This window comes from Galleria mellonella, unplaced genomic scaffold (genome assembly GCF_026898425.1).
Source record: "Galleria mellonella isolate WM207_F2 unplaced genomic scaffold, CSIRO_AGI_GalMel_v1 utg463, whole genome shotgun sequence".
NCBI classification, from domain to species: domain Eukaryota; kingdom Metazoa; phylum Arthropoda; class Insecta; order Lepidoptera; family Pyralidae; genus Galleria; species Galleria mellonella.
Window position 1 is genome coordinate 197044 of NW_026442102.1, and position 27171 is coordinate 224214.

Below are 27171 nucleotides of genomic sequence, written 5' to 3' on the forward strand. Positions count from 1 at the left end.
ACGTACTTTCCGGACAAACCTCGTACACATAAATAGATCAGACCTTTGCAATAAAATATAATATGTTTCTATAAAAGTATTTACGATAAACTAAAGAAAATTGCCGCAATTGGAAACCCTGATGCCTAAGTAGAGAATGCGAACGGAAATAAAGTATGTAAGAGCTGAGCCAATTACAGGAAGTCGACACGACTCCTCGAGTCCCGCAAGGATAAACAGTGGCTACTGGCAACACGCAACGGAACCACGCAAGTGGGCCCTAATACGATTTTTAATGGCAGACGGGATGGTCGTTTACTGATCAGATAGCTACATAAATACAAAGCATTTTAGTGGCAAAAAAAAATGAAGAGTTATAGACTAAATTAAAATAAAGTCCAGGAGAAGATACAAACAAATTATTTCTAGGTTATTTCGGATACTGTGAAGGTATCTAATCTTACTCATATTATAGTACAAACTAAATTCAGGCTTTAAAGTAGGTCTAATGTGAAATGTCTAATACGTGTTATTCTATTTCTATATCTATGCGAAATGCCGAATATTTTTTTTTTTATTTTATTCTAACATTTGTTAAAATTTACGAATATGACTTGCAACACCGAGGAGTTTCTTGTTTAGAGGTACCGTAATTTTCCTCCAATAATTACGTAATAAATGTAGACATAATTTACGCTGACAGTTGATTACAATAGATACAAACGAGGACCGAGAAGATGAAATATTAAGTTTTTAGACACAATCGTAATTACAGAAGCCCTTGACGGCGACACACGGAAACGATTTGGGATACGTGTACGCAAATAGCAAGGTTGATAAGCAAAAAATACTGTAGACTATGTGAACTTTAATTTTCCGCGACATATGATAGATTTGTGTTTACAATGCCGACCGGAAACTGTGTAATAATTATTATAATAATTGGGCAAGAATGTCACTAAAAATATTTTAAAATTGCATAAAAATTATAGATAGATATACATTTTTAGTTGCATTACTTACAATATAGACAATATTACAATATAGATACACAGTAAAGAGATAAAAGAATGCATGTACAATATATATATATATATATATATATATATATATATATATATATATATATATATATATATATATATATATATATATATATATATATATATATATATATATATATATATATAAAAGAGCACAGCATGGCTGAAGACTTTTTCACATATTTCAGCCATTTATTATCCACTGCTGAGTGGAGATGAGTGGAAATAACTTAAAAACAATTTTTCAAGTAAATAATTTATATATATAAGTGGGTACTTTAAACATACATTGAATCAGGACACGACCGTCGACCTTCTTGTATAAATATACCATGAAACAGCAAAGAATGAGTCGTTGTGATGTCTAAAGGCTACATTTAATACTAATTCTAACATAAGAGGCACCAACGTTTTAGTTCTTATGAGTAGCAACACAGCAATATAGGTATACATCAGTCGATCTAAAACATTATTTTATCGAGGATTCACAACAGGAATTTAAACGCAATGTAAATAAAATTAAAACTCCTTGGCGTATAAGTAAGTCAGAGAAGGCGGACGTAGCCGCGGGCGAGAGATAATTCACAATAACGTTTTAATTTGACGCGAAATCAATGACTCTTTCATCTTGGAAATAAATGATTCACACGTCATTTTAATACTTTCTCTTATGAGTCTGTATCGCCAGGAGCAATATGTGGCACGGATACAAGGTCGTGGAAAGTTGGTCGGTCCGGTCGGCCCTTCTCCCCGGGGTGCTGGGAGAGTCGATATTTGCTGTTAACACCATTCAAGAGTGATTGCAGTAAACTTATACCAGTATAAATACAACAATAGATTACCATTACTGACAGGTTATAATTATAGTGACGTGAATCATGCTGTATTTATTTATTGGGTCAACTATTTGGGTGACCTCGTGATGAAAAACTGAGTAAAATTCAATATAGATAATTGTTAAAGCGACGGTTAATTATAACCAACCGTTATTTATGCTTGTAGTGGAATTTATTCGTAAATGTGCACTTAAATATATGTTCACGATCGTAATCACAGATGAGGTGGGCAGCCACAAATATCAGTCGACTATTACCGTTGTAGTTGTTCAAGCAAGTCTTGGTTGCTTGTTTGCATTCCACTGAACAGAACGTTTAATCAGGCGAGCCAATAGCAACAAAACAATAGAAGCATTCAGATAGCATACATTTTGCAAAAACAGTGTTCTGTTGGGACAGACAGAGTTACTTGTCTGCAAGATGTGAAACAATGCATATCAACACAATAGCACGCGAAATTCTCGCCCCTACTCACAATAACACGAGTGTATATTACAACAGCTGTACTGTAGCGATCTGTAGCATTAATTGGGTTAACGACAGGCCGCTTACATTAAGTGTTCATGATATTGCATATCAATAAATCAAAACTGTATAAATGATATCCTCTCTTCGCCTTATCTCATTTGACTTCGATATGCATGCCTGTTCTGGGTCATCAAATTGTGAATTTCAACTGATGTTCATTACGTGATTGACCACTGGTATAAAAAAAAAAGAGGTAGCTGTCTATCAATTAAAAAGGGGCTTCTTCTTTGGGTTTTTTAAGTGTGGTTTAAAATTCTTGTCTTTTTTAGCTTGCATTTATGTTCTTTAGTATTATATGCTCAGGACACTTAATCTTCGACAATTACGAGCAAACCAACATTCGACACTATAGCTGTGTTACTAATATTATAAATGTAAAAGTGTGTTTGTTTATAAGGCACTAAGATCTTGGCGTCTTAATGAATTACTAAGAAATTGGTATACACGTATTGTATGGGATATAGACTACTTTTTATACCGAACAGTAAACATATTTGTACAAAAGTCGATTGCTTGGGTACCTCTGTCCTATTCGTGTTTCAACCGTGAAGCAGTTGTGTTTGTATGGCTGTATTTCGGTTTGAAGGATGGGATATGGCGTAAATTTACTGGGTACAGAGAAATAACACCTGAGTCCTCAGGAATGGCAACGCATGGGGGGTATCATGGGCGAAACAGTATGTTATGTCTATGGTACTGCTCATGTCTATAGGCGACGGTTACCACTTTCCATCAGGTGGGCCGTCAGCTTGTTTGCCATTCTAAGTTGTATAAAAAATGGACGATGTCGCGGGTAAAACATAATTTCCTATAACATAGTTGCACGCCCAGTTATTTAAATTATGGGCTAAAAACAATTACTGAAGGTTGTCGAATATACTTGATGAAGATACGGGTAATTAATATTCAACACTACATAAAGTGATTATGCGAATTTATTTTTTATTTGGCATAGCGCAAGGTTCAAGATACCTTTAAACAACTTACCTACTGTATAATATGAAATTAACGTCCGCAGTTTAGTCGGAACGTACAAGTTAATAAATCTAACGCGAGGAGATGGAGAGAGGATATGCTTGAATTATAAATTAACGGAACTTCGAATGTCTGAATTATGAATACCCAGGGTCAAATCGAAGTCGTTAGCGGTACGTACAACTAAGAATATACTCATGCTGTGGAACATGTTAGGGCAAACATTTTGTTAGGAGAACAACTAATTTTGTTTTACGGATTTACATTGCCGGATGTGAGTTGGCTCATTGTTACAAAGTCACCAAGAATTTACTACGATAAGTAAAAACCTAAAACCTACGTGAAAGTGTTAAATTACGTGAGACGTATGTTTAGAGAAATAGCGCCTTAGAACCGACCCCAATGTTTCTATAATTTAATGCTAATTATATTTAGATAAATCATACATCTTTCAGTCCTGTGGATGTTGTAAGAGGCTACTAAAAGAACATAAGTGGTAGAAGGATAGGCAGCAGCGTCCCTCTTTAAACATCACCAAAGCCTAACAGCGGTTGTCATTTCGCCTGCCAAGCGTGGCAACTACTAGTAAAACTACTAATAGGCGAACGCCTATATTCAGCAGTGGGGGGAGAAGGGATTGTTAGTTTTTTTTTTTTTTTACAACACAGGGGGCAAACGAGCATGCGGCTCACCTGATGGTAAGTGACTACCGCCGCCCATGATCACCCACAACACCTACGGCATTGCAGGTGTGCTGCCGGCCTTTTAAAAAGGAATATGCTCTTTTCTTGAAGGTTATGTTGTCGTATCGGTTCGGAAATACTGCTGCTGGAAGTTGATTCCAAAGAGTGGTTGTGCGTGGGAGAAAGTGCCTTGAAAAACGCATGGTGGAGGACCGCCACTTGTCCAGATGGTTGGGATGAAATTTTAGTTTATGGCGGGTTGTACGATGGTGAAAATCTGCAGCAGGTATCAATCCGAACAATTCTTCAGAGCACTCCCCATGATAAATTCGGTAGAAAATGCACAGAGATGCAACATCTCTACGCAGTTCCAGTGGGTCGAGCCGGACAGTAAGACGCCGATCGTCAACAATTCGAGCTGCCCGACTTTGAATGCGGTCTAACGGAAGGAGTTGGTACTGTGGCGCTCCTGCCCACAGGTGAGAACAGTATTCCATGTGTGGCCTCACTTGAGCTTTATATAGTTTCAGGCGGTTTTCTGGCGTGAAATACCGTCTCACCCTATTGAGCACCCCCAACTTTTTGGAAGCTATCTTAGCTTTTTCCTCCAGATGACCGCAAAACTGGACGTCGCTAGATATATCGACGCCAAGAATCCCCAGACTCGACTTATTATCGAGGGAAGTGCCCCGAAAGTAAGGAGATACGACAAACGGTGTCTTTTTTGCGGTGAACGCGCAGACTTGTGTCTTCTTAGGGTTAAAGTGAACAAGATTGCGTTCACCCCAGATCGAAACTTTGTCGAGCGAAGTTTCGATTTCAGACACAAGTCTGTTCCGGAGCTCATCGGTATGTGCCCGCGAGATCTTTGCATGACCGGTGTATAATGCATCTCCTGTACTGTCGTCTGCATAACAATGAATATCACTGATCTGTAACATATCATTGATATGCAGAAGAAACAGTGTCGGAGATAGTACACAGCCTTGCGGGACACCAGCATTCACAGGTTTTAAGTCAGAGCATCGACTACGACCTTAATGCTACGTTCCTTAACTGGCGACCCAACTGCACAATCTACGAAGGTAGTTTTGAGATTAGTGCCCTATGCCACACCCGATCAAAGGCTTTCGCAATATCCAGACTAACAGCTAAGGCCTCTCCCTTATTCTCGATTGCCACCGCCCATCGGTGTGTTAAATAAACTAAAAGATCACCAGCCGAGCGCCCCCGTCGAAAGCCGTACTGGCGATCTGAGATCAGCTGGCGATCCTCTAGGTACCGGAGCAGTTGATGGTTAACAACTGATTCCATGACTTTTAAGGAGGTGATAGCTATGGGCCTATAGTTAGCTGGATCTGAGCGGTCTCCTTTTTTAGGGATCGGATGCACCAAAGCAGTCTTCCAAAACTTTGGGACTATACCTGATGAGTAAGAACCGGAGCCAACTCTGGTATATAGGAATGCCATCGGGCCCACTCGACTTATGGATTTCAAGGGAGAGAAGTGCTCTACGCACTGATCTTTGCGTGAATTTAACATCCGGCATAGAGCTCTTACAACGCGGGATGGTCGGCGGTGGTTTCTCCCCGTCATCCAACGTCGAGTTTGATGCAAAGAGAGATCCAAGGAGATCAGCCTTCTCTTTGGCGTTCAGAGCCAACGAGTTATCCTCCCTGCGCAATGGTGGAAAAGATGACTGACAGAAATTCCCTTGTGAGACCAGAAATCGAGACCCCGAAGGTAAACTAGCCAATCTCTTGCCAATTCTATTAACTTCGCTGTGGCCAAAACTCTTTTGAAGGACCTAGAGGCAAAGTTATACTTCTTTTAAGGGCACTGATGTTAGGATCTCGCGACGCCACACCTTTTTAGCACTCCTGTTTCAGGCGAGATGCTATTCTACAAGAGGCTCCATACCAGGGCTGGGATTTACCGACAGTACCACAGAGTTAGGAATAAATAATTCCATTCCCTGAAACCACATCGGCGATGGAATTGGCGATGGCGTCGGGTTCCCTCAGTGCGAAGCAAACCTGCCTCCATGGGTAAGATGCGAAAAAAATCCGCATCTCATCCCAGTCTGCCGACCTGTAGTGCCAAACACGACGTCTACCCGTGGAACGTGGTGGAATCGGACTCATGAGAGGCACCTCGCTCCGCACCAGACAGTGATCCGACGATCCAAGCGGAGCTTCGACGGAAATCACATAGTTGTCTGGGTGGGTTCAGCAGAAGGTCCAACAGTGAAGGTGAATGGTCCAACACATCAGGTATTCGCGTAGCTGCGTCAGACCATAAGCCAAAGCAAAGTCATGAACAGATCTTCCCGCATAGTCGGTTGTACGTGAACCAAGCCATTCGGTATGGTGGGCATTAAAATCGCCAAGAATCACGACTTCAGCGGAAGGAATCTGTTCGAGCAGGGAATCTGTAGTCATTTGGACGTACTCAATGAGTTGGTCGGTTTCGATGTTACCGCTGTGGGACCTGTATAGGCATGCATAGACGCGAGGATGATCATTGCAGTCTACGCGCAGCCATAAAATAGACAGGTCCGCACCTTCAAGAATTCCAAGGCGGCGACAGCAGATATCCTCTCTGACATACGCGCATACACCGGCACGCGAAACAAAACAATGTTCAAGTTTATATCCCGGGTACGTCAGGTATGAAGTTTCGTTTGGAGAGGATATCTGTGTCTGATAATGCCGGCCGCGCCGTTTCTAGGTGGTGGTGAACAGCGTTTAATTTTTCTAGAAGCTCACATTGAGCGAAGGGGACAATCTTGCTTCGTTTGCCCTTGGTTCCAAAGAGCGGAATTTTGCCCCCCCAGAATACGCAGGGCAGCCCGAGCGTGGTTGCTCGAGAGAGGATTCTCCAGCAACATGGTTACTGGTACCTCCCTGGGGTATGTTATTTTTTTTAATTCCACTGCCATGGTTGCGTGTTGTAAGATAGGGGGACGGGGTTGGGGAAAGGATTTTAGGAATAGGAAAGGGATGGGTATGGGATGGGTATGGGATGGGCCTCCGGACTCCCTCACTCCACACCATACGGAATGTGATCGCACTAAAAGTGCAACCACTTAGCGTCGGTATTCTGTGAGGGTGTGGTACTTCCCCGGTCGAGCCGGCCCATTCATGCTGCAATACCATATAGGATTACAGCGTGGCTCTACCACAATAAAATAGTAATAGGGATTAGCAACCTCATTGCTAGCAATAAACCCTATCAGGTCGACCTCCACGCGGTTGCCCCTGAAAACCATCATGATTGATTCGTTGTTGAATTTGTTACGGTGGGCTAACTGACCTACTTCATTCTCACCTGTCATCCCTCACTGGTGCCCCGCCAGCGTATACCGATAGCGCAGGCGGGGTTGCCATTCCATTATCATTCATTAAAAAAAAATATATTCAGCAGTGGTCGGTAAACGGCTGATATGGCATGATAACCACGATAGTTTCCTGGAACACCATACAGAGGCCCACTTAGCTAAATATACCTTATATTGCTAGAAATGAGGCCACTAGTCTCCCTTTACTGACATTTTTCTAGATATGACAATTATGTGCGCAATTATTCACGGCAAGCTCTTTGTAGGATTTGAAGGAAGGACCCTAAAGCCCTTAGGTTTGTAAATATGGCAAATACCTAAAAAGGTCTAAGGACCGCAGGCTATTCTACGTGCTGTCCTTTCATAACTCGTCTCATGCATCCACGCCAGTCCTAGAGACTCTTGACTTCTCTCTCACATAGAACAAGTTTTATCTAATAATTATAGTATATGATGACTAGTTAACATGAATAAATCTCTTAAATGTCACTACGATTATTCACTTACCATTTTAGCGAGCATGGTGTCCATCTGTGGTTGGTGAGTAGCAGTGAGCAGCTGTCGTATTCTGGAGGCATTGGCAACGCACTGTGCCATGCAGCGCTGCAGCGCGGCCGCCTGCCGGACGAGCGCGGCGCTGAGCGGGACGCCGTCGCCGCCGCCGCCGCCGCCGCCGCGCAGCACCGTCTCCAGCACGTGCGCGTGCTGCGACACGAAGTCCAGGCACCGGCGGAGCTCCACTGCCTCGCGACGCTGTCGCTCTAGTGGACAAACAATCAATCTACTGTTACTATTGGGCAATTGTACTGCTGCAGAAAGTAACTAAACTAATGAGATCTTTCTTTAAAATATTCATATTGAATTTATATAATATATAAACAATTGAATTAAATCACTGGTCTAATGAAGAAGAAAATGGAACAAATGAAATTACAAGGCATAAATCAATTTACAATTGCATACAAATTTTTGTAAATTGTGTCAGGATTTAAAACGAGATTGTGGCTTCTGAAGTGTTGTGCATTATGGGTAGCTCCTAGCAGAGCGCATTGTTATATTGTATATTATCAATCTCCTTGGGTGCCACCCAAGTTTATTGTTTTGCTGTTAGTACAGTTTGCCCAGTCCATCACCATCTACTAAATGCATTTATTAGTAAAACTTTGATCTTGCAAAAGTTGTAAACTGGCAGAATAAATGGATTTTTAAACAAGCAGTGCCCGCTTATCTTGACAAATTGTTTACATATTATAATATGTATATATATATAAATGATTATCAAATAACAACATACAACAAAATATACTAATGATATATTTGATACTAATAATATATATAGATAATACATTTAAATAAATATATGTGTACTTATATGTTAACAAAGATATAAAAGAGTTACTGTAGAGTTTTTTGTGGGCTCTTCTTTAAAAAAAATTAGGATTAAAGTGCTTGTAAACAAGTTTATTTGAACAAAGATGATTTGAATTTGATAATGTCATGAAAGGTGAAGATATGTCCAACAAAGACAAACTAGAGACAAATGACAATCTCTTCTTAGAAACTGTATACATCAGAGATGGGAATGTTAAGTAACCAGAAAAAATAAAACAACAACCCATAAGCACAATCTACAAATTTTTTGCAGCACCAGAAGAGAAACTTTGAAAGATGTACAATTTAATGTTAAATTAGGAATTAATAACAGTCAATTTTTTACCATCTCATAATAAAAAATTAGGTTCCATAATTGTTTTTCTTTTGTTTACAGAATTTAATGTTTTCTGGTATTAGGTACACCAGCGCTTCTATGTAAGAATAACAAATATGCCAAATAATATATTATCACCAGTGATAAAAAAAATCCTTTGCTATAATTTTAGTATATTAATAGTTAGAAATAATTGAATTGCATTCTATTTGAGAATATTTTTATTTAATAAACACTGCTTTTGTAAATAAATGCAATAATGATTATTTCAATAACTGTAATATTTACAATAGGTTTTTAGATTTGATCGTCACAATATCCATCACATGATCTTGAGCATATATATTGTACCCAACCAGTTGCAAAAATTTATAAATATACGAAAGGAATTGTACTTCATTACTAGTAGGTACGTTAATGCAGACTATTATTGGTTACTATTCTAAATAATTATAAAGAAATTTTAACTATTTATAAAAATAGGCGGCAAAATAGCAAGACAAAATTCATACCATGAAAATCATATATTCTTTGAGTTCTTCTTAAATATTTCTCCTCTTGGAGTTGTCGGTCAAGCTGTGCTTGTTTTTCCCTGGTTTCCAAAACATCGAGAAATGAGGAAAATAAAGATTTCCTCTCGTTTGTGTTCGTAACGGTTTCTTGCATTTTGATAAGATAAAATGTAGATTTTAAGGTGAATTAATAAACAAATAGGGTATCTAGAATATAAAACTTTAAATTTTGAATGTTGTTTTTAAAAAATAATAACTCAAACTAAATGAGTTTAAAAAATAAATCGAAAGTAAATTCAAATTAAGACAACCTTTTTCAACCTATCACAAACAAGAACTGAATTTAAACTGACATGACATGAAAGCTTGATAAGAAATATACCATAGATTAGAAAGACAACAGAGCCCACAAAGCGTGGTTTACCACTACGTTATTTAAGAGTTGGCACTACTCTTATGTTGATTAAATTGAAAACTGAATTAATGCAGTTTAGAGGTATAAACACAATAAAATAAATTAATATTCTTTTTGTTTAATTATGCAACAGTACTAATATATGTTTATTTTTAATATACTCTTTTCGAAAATATGAATATCGGTAAGTTACAAAATAGTTATCTTCTTCACAGAGTAAAATTTTAAATTTAATAAACTGGTAGCATATATTATATACAGACGTATTTTATTTAAAGTGATGTAGACCTGCTTAATAAAAACAAACCATAAGGTACAAATTCGTTGTTTTTAATTTGAATTTCGAACAACTCAGCTAGCCATAAAAATGTTTACTTATATAAAAAGTAGATAATTTCTTTTCTCAAACTAAAGTTTATTTAAATTGGTATATTGAGTGTTTTCGTACATTCGTAAAAAGTTGATATTCTTATTCTATGTTTATAATGAATGTCAATATGACAACTACTGACATTATGACAGCATGACATGACAACTTGCAGGTAATTTTATTTACAACAAAATTTTTAATTTACATCTAACCATTTTCAACAAAGTTCGCGGCTGTCACCTGAATTTTATTCATAAATCTGAAAATTTTCAATACAATACGTTTAGAAAATGGCAAGAGAAAGCAGTGCCGGATTTGATAGACATATTACGATCTTTTCGCCTGAAGGGAGACTTTATCAAGTTGGTGAGTAGTTATTTTTTTATAAGGCAAAAAATGCAAACCAAATGAATGCTGTATTTAATATTGTTTTTAAATGAAATGTTGCATATTCATAAAGTAATAAAGTTATAGATGTCGATTTTAAGCTTAATATTTATTACTGTTCATAATAACATCTCTGAAATATTCTTGAGTTAGATTTTATTGAGGTTATAATCGTAAAATTGAAACGTCATGCCCAAGTTAATTCACTTGATATGTTTTAAAAGTATAACGCCTTTGCTTTTATAAACAACTTTTCTAACATTAGAATAAACCGTCTCTTAGTGTATCCACTGATTGTGTAGGATATGTAAAGAACGAAAATCCATATTAATAATGTTTATTATGTGATGTTACAGAATATGCTCTGAAAGCTATCAATCAAGGCGGGTTAACATCGGTGGCTCTGCGCGGCGTGGAGGCGGCGGTGGTGGCGGCGCAGCGTAAGGTCCCCGACCGGCTGCTGGACCCCACCTCGGTCACACACCTGTTCCCACTCACTAGCCGCATTGGTTGCGTTATGACAGGCATGATAGGTAACGACCTGCATATTACCATCATTGTGTGAGTTATCATCATCATCTTCCTACCCTTATCCCAATTATTATTTGGACTCAAACATAATATGTTTCTTTTTTCCGTTCTCTATTTACAGCCATTTTTGCATTCACTTCCATTCTGGCCATATCTTTCACACAGTCTATCCATGTCTTGGATTTGTGAGTGTACTTTAATATTTGTATAGATTGTAGTAGCTTTATTGTAAGAAAAAGAGCAAAAGCAGCATGTAAGACTGTTATCATAGCTTTGTGTATTTGTTTATTGTTTAACTATTGGTATTTATGTATTTTTTTATTAAATTAGATTTATCGAATCTATAATCAGTTGTTTCAACCTGCTATCAGCAGTATCTTTGCATTGGGATACATTGCAATGTGTAGACATACCTTCTTATTATTAGACTGCATTATTAGGTACTATTTATTTCGACTCTTCCAAATTAGCTTATGTGTGCTTTGAATTATCTATTTTTAAAATTATTCACCAAACATTGTGCCAATACATTAGAAATTCTTTTTATCTTTTAGTTGTATTTAGTTTTGAATAAAACCACATTTTTATATTTACTTATCAATTTACTTTCATGACACGACCCTTTATATTCTAATAAGTAAGAAATTAAAAGTTTTATATTTCTGATATCAATTTCTAGATTGTTTCATTTCATATGTTTAGCATTTGTCAGCTCCAGTCTACACATTGATTATAAGTATAAAGTAAATATTTTTTTTCTTAATGATTGCAGCGGACAGCAAATCTCAAGTGCAGAGGGCTCGGTATGAAGCTGCTAAGTGGCAGTACAAGTATGGCACAGAGATACCAGTGCATATCCTGTGCCGTCGTATCGCTGACATTTCACAGGTGTACACACAGAATGCTGAGATGCGTCCGCTTGGATGCAGTGAGTACTCTTCATCTCAATGTATTTTGGATTTGGTTCTAAACTGGCAGAGATATGTATGAATGAACTTGTCAGATATCTGTGCATGTGAGGTATTTTAGAAAAAATTATATGGATGGTTTGATTGAGACTCATGCTTGCCTATTACATACTCACTAAAATATGTATTTTTGTAGCATTTAGTAGCTCTGGCTAGGATGACATCTGCAAACTTTTTTTTATAAATTACCCACTTTACTACAATAATTACTAAAAACTTTGTCTGTCGGTATATTTGTTCTAGCATCATGCAAAAACTACTACATCAAAAGAAGTGATTTTTACTGTTGTATACCTGAAGATTTAACTTAAAAACTGACATATGTTTTATCTTAGCATGCCATCTACAAGTGTTCAGTTTAATTGGTTTTCCTACTTCTGATATCTATGTGTATTAAATAATGGGTCAAAAAGCTAGTTTATTTTTTATGCCACTTAGTATCACCTCGGCATGTGGCCCACATGACCATAAATGGTTACTGTGGCTTAGTTATAAAATCATTTATATTTTTATACCATAAATATTATGAACAAGTATACAGCCTATTTGATTGCAAAAGCTAACTGAAGAAACTGCACTCTAAAGACCATTTAGTTTAGGGTATTGAGAAATTAATGCATATTCATAATAAAGTGCTAAGATCACAAATAATATCAAATGTTGATGTTTAATCTAAAATATTGGGACATCTCGCCCACACTATGTCTTTAAACTACACATTGCTTTCCAGGCATGATGCTGATAGCGTATGACGAGGAGGCGGGCGCGAGCGTGTACAAGACGGATCCGTCGGGCTACTACTGCTCGTACAAGGCGGTGGCGGCGGGCGCGAAGGCCACCGATGCTAACGCCTACCTCGAGAAGAAACTGAAGAAGCGCGCCGACCTCGCCACCGACGACGCTATCCAACTCGCCATCTCGTGCCTCTCGCAGGTGCTCTCCGTCGACTTCAAGTCCTCCGAAATCGAGGTCGGGGTCGTCAGCAAGGACGATCCTAAATTCCAGTTAGTATTCACTTGTCATTTAGTAGTCTAAATCACAATTATTGAATCAGAGAGCTCATTATATCCATTTTACGCTCATTTGTGTGGTATCATAGACTATCTTATGATAAACTTATGAATAAAGAGCTATGCTTGCATGACTGTTATTTGATGAATCAGGCGATGTAATTTTATAAAGCTGATCATAGCTCAATGTAATTATGCACTGGATTTATAATTATTGTAAACACACATGTTATCTTTTCACCAGATGCCCAATTAATGCTATATCAGCAATTTTAAAAAATTATGTAATTCGTTTATTTGCAGTGTGCTCTCAGAGAGTGAAATCGACCGACACTTGACGGCCATCGCTGAAAAGGATTAATGACATCATAATGATAAATATTTAATTTTTTTAATAAACCTCACACACCTAACTTGTCTTTTATTTTGACATTAAGTTCCACGGGGATCCTATATTGATATATCGCCATGAAATAATGGGTTTTAAAATGTGTTTATAAAACTTTATTTCATGTTAATTACCTAATTACATGCTACAAACTAAAAACAATCTATTATGCTTGTACACCTAAATTAAGTATAACAATTACATCAATGAATAAATTGATCAAAGTTCACACAATTAGTTTCGAAGTCCGTCTTCTCATTCTTGATCATCACTAAATCAATGAGCGCACAATATCTGGGTCTGTACAAGTATTTATTAGTCCATTGAAAATTATGTATTCAGCTATTACTCGTCACTGGCTAAATCAGTCAGCATACCAATATTTGGCAAATCTTTTAAAATATCTCGGGGTAGATCCGTGACCACTTTAGTGAAATTTTGGAGGCTGCAACAAAACGCGAGCCCGTACACGGGGGTCTCGTAGTTGCGGTTCCTCTTCAGGTCGTGGAGCCAGCCGACGCTGGAGCACGCGCTCTCGCAGAACACCGCGTTCCTGATCTCGCTGACGGCCACGAACGGGTCGTTGAGCACGACTACGGCCAGCGCCTTCCTCCGGCGGGTGTCGACGACCAGCGTCCAGATGTACTCGGGCACCGGGAACCGCTCGCCCGCCTTCAGGTAGAGGGCGGTGCGGTCGCGGCCGGCCCGCAGCTTGGCCACGCCGCGCGTGCCCGCCAGCAGCGCGAGCGTGGCGGGCGCGGCCGGCGCGTGCAGCGCGCGCGCCACGTCGCGCTGCACGTGCCGCAGGTTGCCGAGCGCCACGCTGCGCCACACGGCCACCCTGTTGGACACGAAGTCCGCGACGCGCATGTTCTGGTCGTCGAAGTAGTGCGAGCCGAGCAGCCTCGCGGCGGTGAGCGCCTGGTCGGCGAACGAGTGGCGGTCGTGGCGCAGCAGCTCGCGCAGGCGGCGGTTCATGCGCGCGTCGTCCGAGTACAGCATGGCGGCGTCGTGGCGGTTCTTCGCGTCGAACATGTGGTTGAAGTTGCCGAGCAGCGTGAGCGGCGCGGCGCGGTGTGTGTGCGGCGGCAGCGGCGGCGCGCCGCCGGCCGCGAGGCGCGCGAGCCGCGCCAGCCCGCGGTCGGCGTCGAAGCACAGCGCCGCCAGGTGGCGCACGCCGCCGCCCGCCTGCGTCTGGTACGCGCGGCCTTGCAGCGGGGGCGCACAGTCCGCCACCTGTCCATATTAATTATATTACTAATTGTTTCTTAGACTCGATTAAAATCACAGTTAACAAATTCCACTGTGTCACTTTTTTAAATGGATAACAATGATATGGTTTTTTGTGGAATTCGTCTCACTAGGCTAATTAACCTGCTTTCATTCTCACTCACCATTTCTCACTGCTGCCTCGCCAACGTATACTGTTAGCGCAAGCAAGATTACCATTCCATTTTTAAAAAATCTACTGTCTAGATTACCTACTATATCAATATTTGAAGTTAGAACTCCTCGTGCATGATGCAATATCAGAACCAGAATCCAATGTAACACATGAGACATATGTCGAGACCGACGCATAAATAGGTGAAGCTAGCGAGCAACCTCGTGCAAGACGTCTTCAAACACGTTCTCCTGGCAGCCGAGCTCTATGAGGTGCCTGAGGGCGCCGTCGTGCCGCACCCGGTAGCGGCCGCGCTCGCACACGGCGGCCAGCGTGTCCCGCAGCGGGTACGCGAGGAACTTGCCGCCGCTGCACACCAGCATCAGCTCGTCGCCCGCCTCCACTACGATCGTGCCGTTGGCGGCGCGGTGTGACGTCACCAGCGGCATGTTGTCCGGGATGCACTCGGCGCACTCCAGCTCGATGACACATGGCGCTGCAACATTTACACCAGTACTATAGTAATCACACCTGCTCCTCATGCTGGGGACGTAGCCTACGTTACATCGTACATATAATAATAAATTCTCCATTCTTGATATTTTGAACACTAATAACGCCACCTTTAGAACATCCGTTATATAAATTTTAAGTACCTACTTACCTAATTTTAAATACATAACTAGATGCATTCTTTTTTTACTAAAAATAATAAAAATATTACAATATTGATAGTTTGGTTGGGAGAATATATTGGTTATAGCAACATTAACACTAGTTAGTTGCAGTATTGATATATACTGCTATACAGCTCACATTATGTATACATGATTGTATACATAACGTGAGCTTTGTGAACGCTTACTTCTTAGTAAGGAATATTTTATAAATTTTAATTCCATAATTGGCTGTAAGTACTAAAAATTATAATAAAATATCATAGATTATAAGAACTGTGGATTTTTTAATAATAAATAAATAAATATAATAAGTTAAATAAATAAATGAGCTAGAGAACAACAAGAGGCAATGAACTCCTAGGCGATACAACCCAGTGTGATCTAGTAGCAAGGTATAACATATTAACATAGTAAAATCAGTGTTTTACTCGATCTTGGGGGTTTCAATCGACACTTCAAATTCCGTCAATACTGATGTATTCACATCATCGAGACCTGAGCCAATTCAGAAAAGTTTACTTGACCCAACCGGGAATCGAACCCATGACTTCATTTACGCAAAACAACATGCCTATTACTGTCACGGATTTTTTAAATGAATGATAATGGAATGGAAGTGAAATAGTAATGCTGGGCTACCTTATACAATATGACGATTTTTTAAAGAGCATACTAGAAAAAAAATAGAGGGCAAAAGAGGAAGAGGAAAACCGAGGTAACAAACAACAACGAGGTAAACATAGAACAAATACAGGAAACACTAGGTGTCATGTCGTATAGGGAGGTCAAGGATATGGCCTGGGATAGAGCTGGCTGGAAGAGAATGCATGAACTGGTTGCACCGACAAGAGGAAACTCTTAAAAAAATACAATGCTAATCCCGCCTACGGTGTTTATATATGGTGAAGAACTAGTGAGAGATGAGAATGAAAAGGCAAGTTAGCCCATCGTGATGAATGCACCTGGCATTCAGCACGATGGTTTCCAGGGAGGGACCACGTGGAGGTCGACCTGGTAGAGTATATAGCTAGCAATGGTACTGGTAGTCCACATTATCTATTACTTATTACTGTTATATATTACCAACAATAATTCCCCCCCCCCCCCTTTAAAAGTATGATTACCCAACACGAGTCTCACTTGTTAGTAATGGAGACTGAGAATCCCATTGCTAGCAATATACCCAACCAGGTCGACCTCCTCGCGGTTCCCCCTGGAAACTATCATGATTAATTCCTGATGAATTCATCATGATGGGCTAACTGGCCTGTTTTCATTCTCATCGATCACCCTTCACTGGTGCTCCGCCAGCGTATCCCGTTAGCGCAGGCGGGGTTACCATACCATTTTCACCCATCAAAAAAAAACACGAGTCTGACTGGTCGATACAAGTGAGTCATTTCAGTTATGTTTACAGTTAAACTACAGTGTGCCCTTCGGAAACTTTTAACAACAAAAAAGTTATTGTTATTGAAAGCGATAACTATAGTAATAGATAAATAGACACAAGAATAGATACGGCTCGCCCTTGCATCGATAACGGCCAGACCCGGCCGTATTGTACAGGCATTTTTCTTGTCTACGATTCATTTTTAAATAATATATTTTTATCTATATAATTCGTTAAAATATTTGTGAGAGGGGATTGTTAGTAATGCGGACTACCAGTCCCATTGCTAGCAATATACTCTAGCAGGTCGACCTCCACGTGGTCCCCTCTGGAAACCATCGTGTTGAATTCCAGGTGTATTCATCACGATGGGCTAACTAACCTGCCTTTTCATTCTCACATATCATCCCTCACTGGTGCCCCGCCAGCGTATACCGTTAGCGTAGGCGGGGTTACTATTTCACTGTCATCCATAAAAAAGTATTTGTAACTAACAGTTATCCGTGACTTTGCCCATGTATAGATTAGTCGGCAAATAATAATACCTAATTGTTATTCTGTTGTTACTTCATTTTTTTTATACAACTTGGAATGGCAAACAAGCTGACGGCCCACCTGATGGAAAGTGGTAACCGTCGCCTAATGACATGTGCAGTACCATGGACATAACAGAGTATACTGTATCGCACATGATACTCCCATGCGTTGCCATTCCTGAGGACTCAGGTGTTATTCCTCTGTACCCAGTAATTTCACGCCATACCCCACCCTTTAAACCGAAACACAGCCATGCAAACACAACTGCTTCACGGTTGAAACACGAATGGGACAGAGGTACCCAAGCAATCGACTTTTGTACAAAGTCTCCCTCTAGTTCACCTATGAAAGGAACGAATATTCGTATTATTTAAAATAACATTTATCATTACTTAGATTATTTTTCAAAATTAGGTTGGTAGGCATCTCTCATGTTTTTTTTAATTAACTTCAAAATAATTAAAGATGACACAAAAAAATGACTTTAGTTGTGATAAAACTAGTTACTTTGATATAAAACTATTGAACCGATTTTGTTTCAATTTTTATGTAAACATATATGTATATAAGTAAATATTTTCAGATGAAACATAATTTTCCAAACCGGTTTCAAACTAACAGAGTAATGGGGTCACATACATATAAAAATACAACTGAATTGAGGACCTCTTTCTGTTTGTAGTTGGTTGAAAGTGTCATTGTGGTTTTATAAATCTCATAACTCCTAGTTCATTTACAAAATTATTCTTTATCTGAAAGGATACACTTTCAGAATGATCATGAGATCAATGAAGAAATTTCATCAAAATCGGTTCAGTACATTTGACATATCAGAAGAGTTTGTAATAGACCTACATGAATAAAGATATTTTGAATTTGAATTTGAAGTAGTTTAGTATATATATATAGTTTATATTCAAAATAACTGTTTTGCCACCATTGAAGTCGGTATTTGTTTTGTAGAATAAAATCTATTGACTCAGAAACAAAATGATAAAGTAGGTACGAGAAATATTGTTAATTAATCATACACATCACACACACACACACACACACACACACACACACACACACACGTGGCCGCGCATTCATATTTCACAATAAAATTTTTTTTATATATATATATATATATATATATATATATATATATTAATTGATGTATATCTGTATACATATGTGGGATTATAACTAAACTGTAAATTAGGAAGGCACTGGCTTATGACATACAGTAAACCCTAGTTCAGGAGTCAGGACTACATTTAATATTATTATTTATAGTTCAATAAAAAGAATATTATTAGAAATAAAATGTAAAAATACTTACAGTCAGCAAATGCGGCGTATTTAAAACAAAACACAATTAAAACAACACGTAGTACGAAGTCCATGATGCTCGCTCACGGGAACAGTGTCACTGGGAAGCCGAGGAGCGACTGAGCTGTACTATCGCTCCAATGACCCGGCAGCGGCGTTGTGCTGATAACAAAGGGCACAGGGGCTACGTGCCCGGGGACAAACAATAACATGCCTCATTCGGTGCAGACCTATTTCACGTGGTTACAATACCCACTATTATAGAGGGTGCATTGCAGGTAGAATAGCTACAATGAGCACTCCATTGTCAAGACAAATTAGCAAGAGTATCTACCTACACAACTCTTCGTTAACCTTAGAGATTTCAATAATAATCGTATTTCTTTTCTAAGGACTTTCTAAGGACTCAGATGTTATTCCTCTGTACCCTGTAAATTCACGCCATATCCCACCCTTCAAACCGAAACACAGCCATGCAAACACAACTGCTTAACGGTATAAACACGAATGGAACAGAGGTACCCAAGCAAACGACTTTTGTACAAAGTCTCCCTTTACTTTGAGACCCACTGCCCGACTTACTGTGCTAAATAGCCGGCAGCATCCTTACAATGATCGCGTGTTATTTTTCTTTCTATAAATTTAATTGATCAAGTAATAAATAAGGAAAATGGTATTTGCCTACGGCGTCAATAAAAATACAAGGACAAAGTAATTAACAAATAAAAACAACCGATTACGATAGGTATTTTAATATGAACATAATATACAATGGCGATGTTTATTTATAAAAGCAGGTAAAAACCGACGAGACACATACACCGTACGATAAAATAGTTAATTTCTTCACCTTCAACGTACATAATTATTACATCGAGTAATTATAGAGTTACTACTTAAATTACCTATGACGTGCAACTAGTTTTGTTAAAATGCCACCCCAGCTGCAGCGAGGGCGCCGCAGGTTTTAACACAACTAGCAGTGTGTCGTCTGACACATTCATTGAAATGATTATATCACTGTTCATCATTTTATAGTATAGTAGAAAAAATTAATTTGTAAATGCACAACTTTGGTGCGTGTGCGTCGCGCGCAGACGCCACAATCTGCGCATGTCATTTACATTAGCTTAAAATAACAACTAGGGCTGATGAACGCAACGTCTGAATAGCGACTGCCCCAAACATTGCAATGTGAAGTCCCTACAATACTAGAATCAAATAAACATGGAAGCATTCCCGAAATTTTAAGTAGCACGCCTCAACATTAGCCGGCACCGAGAACTAAACACGTACCAGAATATATTATATTACACTCTGGCAACACATAGCGTGAATTCATTGTCTACATGCACAAGTAATCAAGTAATAATATTAAAATGCATACACCTGACAAGGATAACTAACAAATGGTCAGTTCTGATCAACTGTATCAAATGTCTTAGAAAATTCATATCAACACAAAGCTGTGAATAAACAACACATTGGCGTGAGAATTGAAAAGCACCAAAACGATATAATAACAACAATACATAATATACTTAGTACGTAATAGCTAAGCTTATTCTATCAAATAATTTCATGAAAACGTTGTTGTGTACGATTAAAGATTATTGCACAATGAAAATATATTTAATTGCTTAGATCGGCATTTACAAATAATATTTTGGTAATTTTAACTCGAACATTTAACAGTCACACACAAGTTTCGACAAAAAGAAAAATTAATTTACAATAATGAAAAAAAAATTATCGTTGACACACAATGACTGAAACAATTACATATTTAATATAAAAACATGATTGACCGTTGAGAAAAGGTGTAAAAACAATACACATGGAATTTCTAACATTTATAGAATTACAAAGTGACGAGAATGATCGTAACTATAAAAAAATATATGTAGTTGTTGTATTTTATATTGTGTAGAGTTGGCGACTTATTCAAGCGCTAAACGTAACTACTGGTGCAGTTCTGTTCATTGATAATTGTCACATCATGCCAATGCACAGAATTCCTTACGCGACAAAGCGACGTCGGCTAAAGGCAGCTTTACATTATATCAGTACAAGTTACTGATTCAAGTTTATTACAAACTCATTAGTGTGCTTATTATAAAATCTGTAAAACGATGTCTCGTCGGTGCTGACTTGAAATGTCCTTCGTATACTATGTCAGTACACCACTAACGCTGACTCAATGTAAATCTGCCTCTAGGTTTGTTATTGGCTACAATCTCGAGCCAAGTACGTGTTGACAAACTTTTGGCCTCGTCTAACTTGATTTGATATCAATACATATCATGCTGATGATATTTCCATTGCATGTTTTGAAGTCACTAACGCTTATAACTGAATAAATGTAAGTCTGCCTTAACAGGATTTTCAGAATGTACACAAAATTCTGGCTCCCATAAACTGAATTTTACCACCGCAGCACGGTGCCACCATAAACAATAAACAACGACCAGCCTAGAGATTGGAAACGGGGGTAAACAATATAGACGCGCCGTCATCAAGGTCACTAGCGACAATAACGTGGAACTCTCTAGACTCTTCGTTGTCCCAACCACTCCACTGCCGCCTCCGTATTATTTCTTTAAGAGAGTTTATAAGCACATTACTAGTAATGTCTGTATTAAATGTTTATCGACGCTTTATAGCGAACTTAAATGTTCTGTTGGACTACCACTAATTTTTTTATTTAGTTTGTAAGAATGTATTCAAAATTTTTAAAGAACAAAAAAATATTAAATGGTTATAAAATTGTATATTAGTGGCAGATTTTGTTTTAGGACATTTTAGGACAAAAAGCAGTTCTTTTTTTAAATCATTAGTTTTGAAACCTGATAAACATCTATACATACATTGCTAGAGTTCGGTACGATATATTTTTTTTTATTATGTATGTATTTAAAATACGACACGGTACAAGCTGTTGTAGTCTAAAATAATTAGAGATATCATATATTCATTACACACCCTTCATGCCGAGTGTACGTTGGCGGCGCGTGGTGTGTGTGGCGTGGTGTGGCGAGCGTGGCGAGCGTGGCGGCGGTGGTGAGCGTGGCGGGTGTGGCGAGCGTGGCGGGCGGCTTACGAGCAGCAGGCGCGGGCGGGCGGCGCGCGCGAGGGCCGGCGCTCGACGGCGATGCGCGCGTGGTCTGCGTCGGCGTCGCGGCCCGCCGTCTTGTCCAGGATCGCCTCCGCCAGCTCAGAGAACGCGCGGTCTATGTTGATGTTCGCCTTCGCCGACGTCTCCATGAAGCGGATGCCGTGCTCGCGCGCTATCTGTACCGTCACACCGCAATTTAAGTAGCAGGTCGAGGTTCGAGGCATAGACGATAAGAGAACAGTTTCAGAGGAACCATGTTATGAAGTCGCCTGGTCGTGGTGCTGCTGAATTAGCCCTAAGATGCCAACGGCCTCATCGCGTCGTGCGTAGTGGGATTTCAGAGCAGTTTTCTCTATTATAAATATCGTAGAACGAGCTACCGTACTATCCGATATGGAGAAATTAAAAGCAAACAAAAATAAATAAATATTTAAAAATATTTTCAATAATTCACTGTTTTCAAAAATTCTTATTTTTACAATTTGTAAATAAATATAGAAATTTATCATTTAAAAGTATGTATCATATTTCTAAATGATATATTATTTAATGACGCAACAGTACGCAATAGTGTACAACGTCAACGAGTGAAATCCACTCAAATGTTTCTCAGTTTTTTTTAGATAAGTCACGAATCACAAAGCGTGTTCGGCAGATTGTTAACATTGCCTTAATGTTAATTAATTTCTAATTTTCACGAGCGCTCGGTAAACCTGTTTGTATCGCTCGCTACATACAATACATTGTTACAACACAACTACGCGCAGAACAATTGCTCTGTACAACTATAATGGATGCGTCACATATATTTTACGCATTTGTTAGTACATAATCCAAAGAATATTCTTTATTATACTATTATGAATAACATATTTGTGGAATGAAATTATATAATTTTGTTAGAAGAATTTTAGTTTAAATTTTAATTTCAAATTAGTGAAATACTTCCATAATTAGATCTCAAAGGGAAGAATGAAGACTATAACAATCCAAATAAAACCAGCATGCTGTTTGTAATATGGCTAATGTCCGTTGCTGAAAATGAGCCTCCCCTTTGAGAGGTTGTGCACGTAGTTGCCACGCTTGGCAGGCAGATTGGCAAGTGCAGTTAGGCTTTAGAGATGTTTTAAGAGGGACGCAGTTATCCATGCCTCGCCCTTCTTTAGTCGCCTCTTACGACACCCACGGAAAAGGAAAGGGTGGCGTATTTTATGCCAGAACTACATGGACAAAAACGGAAAACAGATCTAATTCCAATTAATTATAACTGTGCCATCAGTCAGTTATGTGATTAAGTATTTTTTTTATACTACTAAGGTGGCAAACATGTATACAGCCCGTCTGATGGTAAACGGTTACTTTAACCTATAGACGCCTTCAACTCTAGGGGTGTCACATGCCCATTGGCAAATATAGTATGAAATACAAAAAGAAAATATTTCCAACTGGAACTTCAGTTTTTTGTTAAATGTAGTTTGGTTCATGAATATTTTCAGTATTTAATTTTTCACAATATCTATTATATTATTTAACGGCCCTTTCTATCATATACCTATAATGCAATGACACCACCTTTTGTACTACACTACACTTATCGAAAATTGTTCAACAAATCCAACAAATTGGTGAAATAAAGTGTTAAAAAAAATAAATAAATAATACCTTATTAACCCTTAGTGCTCTGCACTTTTTTGTACTACTGCCTATCAGCAACTCCAGCAACAATGGAAAACCAAACACATCTTCTCTACCACTCATCTCTATATTCTCATCATAATAATTATTTTTCCCCATGTTGCTAATCATAAAATTGGTCAAATAATGATTCAATCATTACAGTAGCGAGACTGAGCACTTTTTAACTACAGATAACAATTGTCAAAGCAGACGATTCCATAACATGTTAAGACTACTCATGCTAAAAACATTGGGGCCTCGCAGTGGACCCTATGGAGTGCTAAGGGTTAAGCTAATTTTTTTAAAAGCTATTAAGAAAAGTAATAAACAGTGTACTGACCGCCTCGCCGCGGTCCTTGCTCACCACACGTTTTTCCTCCATGTCACATTTGTTTCCCAATATCATCTTTTCTACATCTTCATTAGCATGCTGCAAATCAAGTAAGGATTTTTTAGCATTCTTCTGGTAAGAATATAGGTCATTAATGTTATATTTGGCACTCATGCAAGGTAACCGATGTGTGAATAGGTGTGCCCTTCTTTTCTTTGTTAGACTATGTATACACCACATATGTATTTCTTACTCTACTGCTTGTTTGCTTTACAGGAGTGGTGCATATTAAACTGTTTCTAGTCTAGCGAGATTGCATGTTATAACTGGAAGTGTTTTCTAGGGAGGTAACCATTGAATTTAACAACTGCAAGCTTTCATTTTTAGTAAATCAAAGGACAATGGAAACTGATTATCTTTTTATGGGTCCTGCCAAAGATATCTCATACAACTAATAAAAGTGATTGTTCTAAAGTCACTGCTAAACAACCAACATCAAGTCTAAAATATCCAATTTATTCTTACAAAATAATACCATTGAATTTATTTTGATTTAAAAACTAAACCACTGAATTAATTTGATAAATTTTCTATGATTTCAAACTGTAAGCATATTTTTTAGATAAAAAAAAATCCAAAATGATTTCTACTGATGGAGTTTTGAGGTAACAAATATAAAAAACAATACAACCTAATTGAGAACCTCCTACTTTTTGAAGTCGGTTGAAAAATTCCTTTTAATGATGTATATCAGTTTATAAATACACAAATTATATTAACAGTGTTTAACAGGTAAACTATTTAGCATTATAATTAGGAAACAAAGAGGAATTTAATACACTTTGGAAGTCTTATTCCATAGAAAAATCTAAGGGCCTACCATGAAATAAAATTCAGAATTTTTGGGCTCAATTTAGTGTTTTTGTTCGTATCAAAATCGACCCAGTAAATGGAGCTTAATGTTTCGTTCATCATAAATCCTATCCTAATAGTCCAGAGGAACAATATTTTAATATTTTTAATAATTTAAAATGGAATGTATTATGTAATTTCAACATCAAATTTCTATTTCATTTGTCCTGAAATTTTTGGAAAATATTTCATGGTACGCCCTCTGGTGTGGTTTGTGTATGTGTGTGTGTTTTTTCCATTATAGATATTAAAACACAGCCAACTTGCTGCCCAATGAAGACACCAGTCTTCTACAACTCTAGTTTATTGTTTACCATTATAATACAGTTGTTATGGAAAATAAAAAAATATTATACTTTGAATGCATCAATTATTTTTTGTTAATCAATCAGAAAGTTTTGTATCAAGTCATTTGCATGAGGATAAGTTTAAATAGGCATGGGTATTCATATTTTTATCACCAAGTCACTATGTTAAAATGAATGTGTTATGGTTTTAAGATTAAAATGTGGTAATGAAATTACTATATACATAATAACCTGGTTATATCATGGATTGTCAATGTATATGAGGCAGAATAGATGGTACAGTGTATTATGATGTAATGATGCTATTTATTTTGATAGGTAACAGGTGCCCAGGTAACTGGTTGATTAATGACTGTTGTAAAAGTAAATTTTGAAATAAATGTCTGTAAATTATAATTACTGCATATTTTGAATGTTTGTTATTACATACATGTAATCTACCACTAATTGCAACACCCAAGCAGTGTTTATGTTATATACCTACCTATGCAACATGCATTTAAATAAAATAGTTGCCAATTAAAATATTTTGTGCTATTGTATTTTACAGTTTTAAGATTTTACTACTATGATCATATTTTAAGAATTTTATTTAATGATTAACTGAAACTAACTTAAATAGTTAGCTATAGGAATACTTTGCAAAAAGAAATATTGTTTTTAAAAAAAGCTACACAATGACCTTGTTGAAAACATATCAATTGTTAAGTATGTTTTAAAACCATGACTGCAGACTTCAGTACAAACATTTAAATAATGTATATATTATATATACATGATTATTATGTACTCTATGAGAGTACTTAATGTTTACCATGATGTTCATAATCACAGATAGTAGTTGTCAAATACCACACATAGTGGACCATCAATGAATTCCAAGTTGTATATAAAGATTTGTAAATACATTATGTACTGACCTCGTCTATATTTCTTAACCATTTAACAATATCATCAAATGTTTTTTCATTTGTTATATCATATACGAGCATAATGCCCATGGCGCCCCTGTAGTACGACGTCGTGATCGTGTGGAACCGCTCCTGACCCGCCGTGTCCCAAATTTGCAATTTAATTTTTTTGCCACGCAGCTCTACTGTTTTTATTTTAAAGTCAATACCTAAAAATAATATCAATTAGTCACATAGTTAAACTGGTTTGTAAAATAACATAACCAAATACAATGATAAAACATGTGCGGAAAGCAACTAGTAAATAATTAGTATTCAGTGAAACTAACTGCATTATTTTTGCGAGGGTGTATCAGGAAATAAATCTGTATAAAGTAAAGAAGTGGTCCTTACCAATAGTAGATATAAATGTTGTTGTAAAATGATTGTCCGAAAATCTGAACAATATACAAGTCTTCCCCACACCGGAGTCGCCAATTAGAAGAAGTTTAAATAACAAATCGTATGTCTTCTTAGCCATTTTAATGTATTAATTTACAAATAATGAAAAATAAAAAGGGTTGCTCTATGTGAGTACATCCGATATGAAAATGTGACAGTTCACCGTTTGTGTTGCTTGATTACAATAAATTTACCACAGGTTATCTAAACTATAGATAATACAAAAAAATATTACCTGCATTGGAGAGAGTTGTGATTTGAGGCAAAAAGAAACAATAAAATAAAGACTGAGAGTGGGTTGAGATATCTAACGTGCAGAGCGCTAGATTAATAAATGTTCATCATTCTTATTTATTTATTCACCAATAATTAACTCTGTATTGGATTTAGAAATCAAGTCTCTTAAGAAATCTCAAGAAACCATAATTTTTTACAGATTTTTTAATGGTTGTCTCCTTTCTTCTTATGCAAATATAATTAGTAAAAAAAGGACAAAAG

At 37.7% G+C, this 27171-nt stretch overlaps 4 protein-coding genes across 4 annotated transcripts in view; 1 reads left to right on the forward strand and 3 right to left on the reverse strand.

The window, feature by feature from the left end:
- LOC113510146 (uncharacterized) overlaps positions 1-9962 on the reverse strand; it is a 37921-nt gene extending 27959 nt beyond the window's left edge. Inside the window, exons 1-2 of the mRNA XM_026893620.3 lie at positions 9605-9962; positions 7892-8145 (exon numbers count right to left, since the gene is read on the reverse strand). Coding sequence (XP_026749421.2) covers positions 7892-8145; positions 9605-9758 — 408 coding nt within the window. The 5' untranslated portion in view covers positions 9759-9962. The remainder of the gene's footprint in view (positions 1-7891; positions 8146-9604) is intronic.
- A 589-nt stretch (positions 9963-10551) lies between these two features.
- On the forward strand, positions 10552-13698 carry LOC113509939 (proteasome subunit alpha type-6-like). The gene is made up of 5 exons (XM_026893398.3): positions 10552-10755; positions 11133-11309; positions 12080-12235; positions 13006-13279; positions 13589-13698. The coding sequence occupies exons 1-5, from the start codon at positions 10680-10682 to the stop codon at positions 13644-13646; spliced, it is 741 nt and encodes a 246-aa protein (XP_026749199.1). The 5' UTR covers positions 10552-10679; the 3' UTR covers positions 13647-13698.
- Positions 13699-13774: 76 nt separating this feature from the next.
- LOC113509838 (uncharacterized) lies at positions 13775-19145 on the reverse strand. Its single transcript, XM_026893296.3, has 3 exons — positions 18989-19145; positions 15279-15553; positions 13775-14909 (listed from the first exon to the last, which is right to left on the reverse strand). The coding sequence occupies exons 1-3, from the start codon at positions 19050-19052 to the stop codon at positions 14019-14021; spliced, it is 1230 nt and encodes a 409-aa protein (XP_026749097.2). The 5' UTR covers positions 19053-19145; the 3' UTR covers positions 13775-14018.
- A 569-nt stretch (positions 19146-19714) lies between these two features.
- Positions 19715-26842, reverse strand: LOC113510047 (ras-related protein Rab-10). Its single transcript, XM_026893500.3, has 4 exons — positions 26626-26842; positions 26242-26441; positions 24111-24200; positions 19715-22269 (listed from the first exon to the last, which is right to left on the reverse strand). Exons 1-4 carry the CDS (start codon positions 26750-26752, stop codon positions 22075-22077), a joined length of 612 nt encoding a protein of 203 aa, XP_026749301.1. The 5' UTR covers positions 26753-26842; the 3' UTR covers positions 19715-22074.
- Positions 26843-27171: the final 329 nt, after the last annotated feature.

What these genes read in the sequence shown, in the direction of transcription:
- LOC113509939 (XM_026893398.3), top strand. Translation starts at nt 10,680, where the DNA reads ATGGCAAGAGAAAGCAGTGCCGGATTTGATAGACATATTACGATCTTT. An exon ending in CGTTATGACAGGCATGATAG is followed by an intron (nt 11,310 to 12,079) that starts GTAACGACCTGC and finishes TAATGATTGCAG; the next exon opens with CGGACAGCAAATCTCAAGTG. An exon ending in AAGGACGATCCTAAATTCCA is followed by an intron (nt 13,280 to 13,588) that starts GTTAGTATTCAC and finishes GTTTATTTGCAG; the next exon opens with TGTGCTCTCAGAGAGTGAAA.
- LOC113509838 (XM_026893296.3), bottom strand. Translation starts at nt 19,052, where the DNA reads ATGGACTTCGTACTACGTGTTGTTTTAATTGTGTTTTGTTTTAAATAC. An exon ending in ATACGCCGCATTTGCTGACT is followed by an intron (nt 15,554 to 18,988) that starts GTAAGTATTTTT and finishes TAAATGTTGCAG; the next exon opens with CGCCATGTGTCATCGAGCTG. An exon ending in TTGAAGACGTCTTGCACGAG is followed by an intron (nt 14,910 to 15,278) that starts GTTGCTCGCTAG and finishes TAATATGGACAG; the next exon opens with GTGGCGGACTGTGCGCCCCC.
- LOC113510047 (XM_026893500.3), bottom strand. Translation starts at nt 26,752, where the DNA reads ATGGCTAAGAAGACATACGATTTGTTATTTAAACTTCTTCTAATTGGC. An exon ending in AACATTTATATCTACTATTG is followed by an intron (nt 26,442 to 26,625) that starts GTAAGGACCACT and finishes TATTATTTTTAG; the next exon opens with GTATTGACTTTAAAATAAAA. An exon ending in GCAAGGACCGCGGCGAGGCG is followed by an intron (nt 22,270 to 24,110) that starts GTCAGTACACTG and finishes GTGACGGTACAG; the next exon opens with ATAGCGCGCGAGCACGGCAT.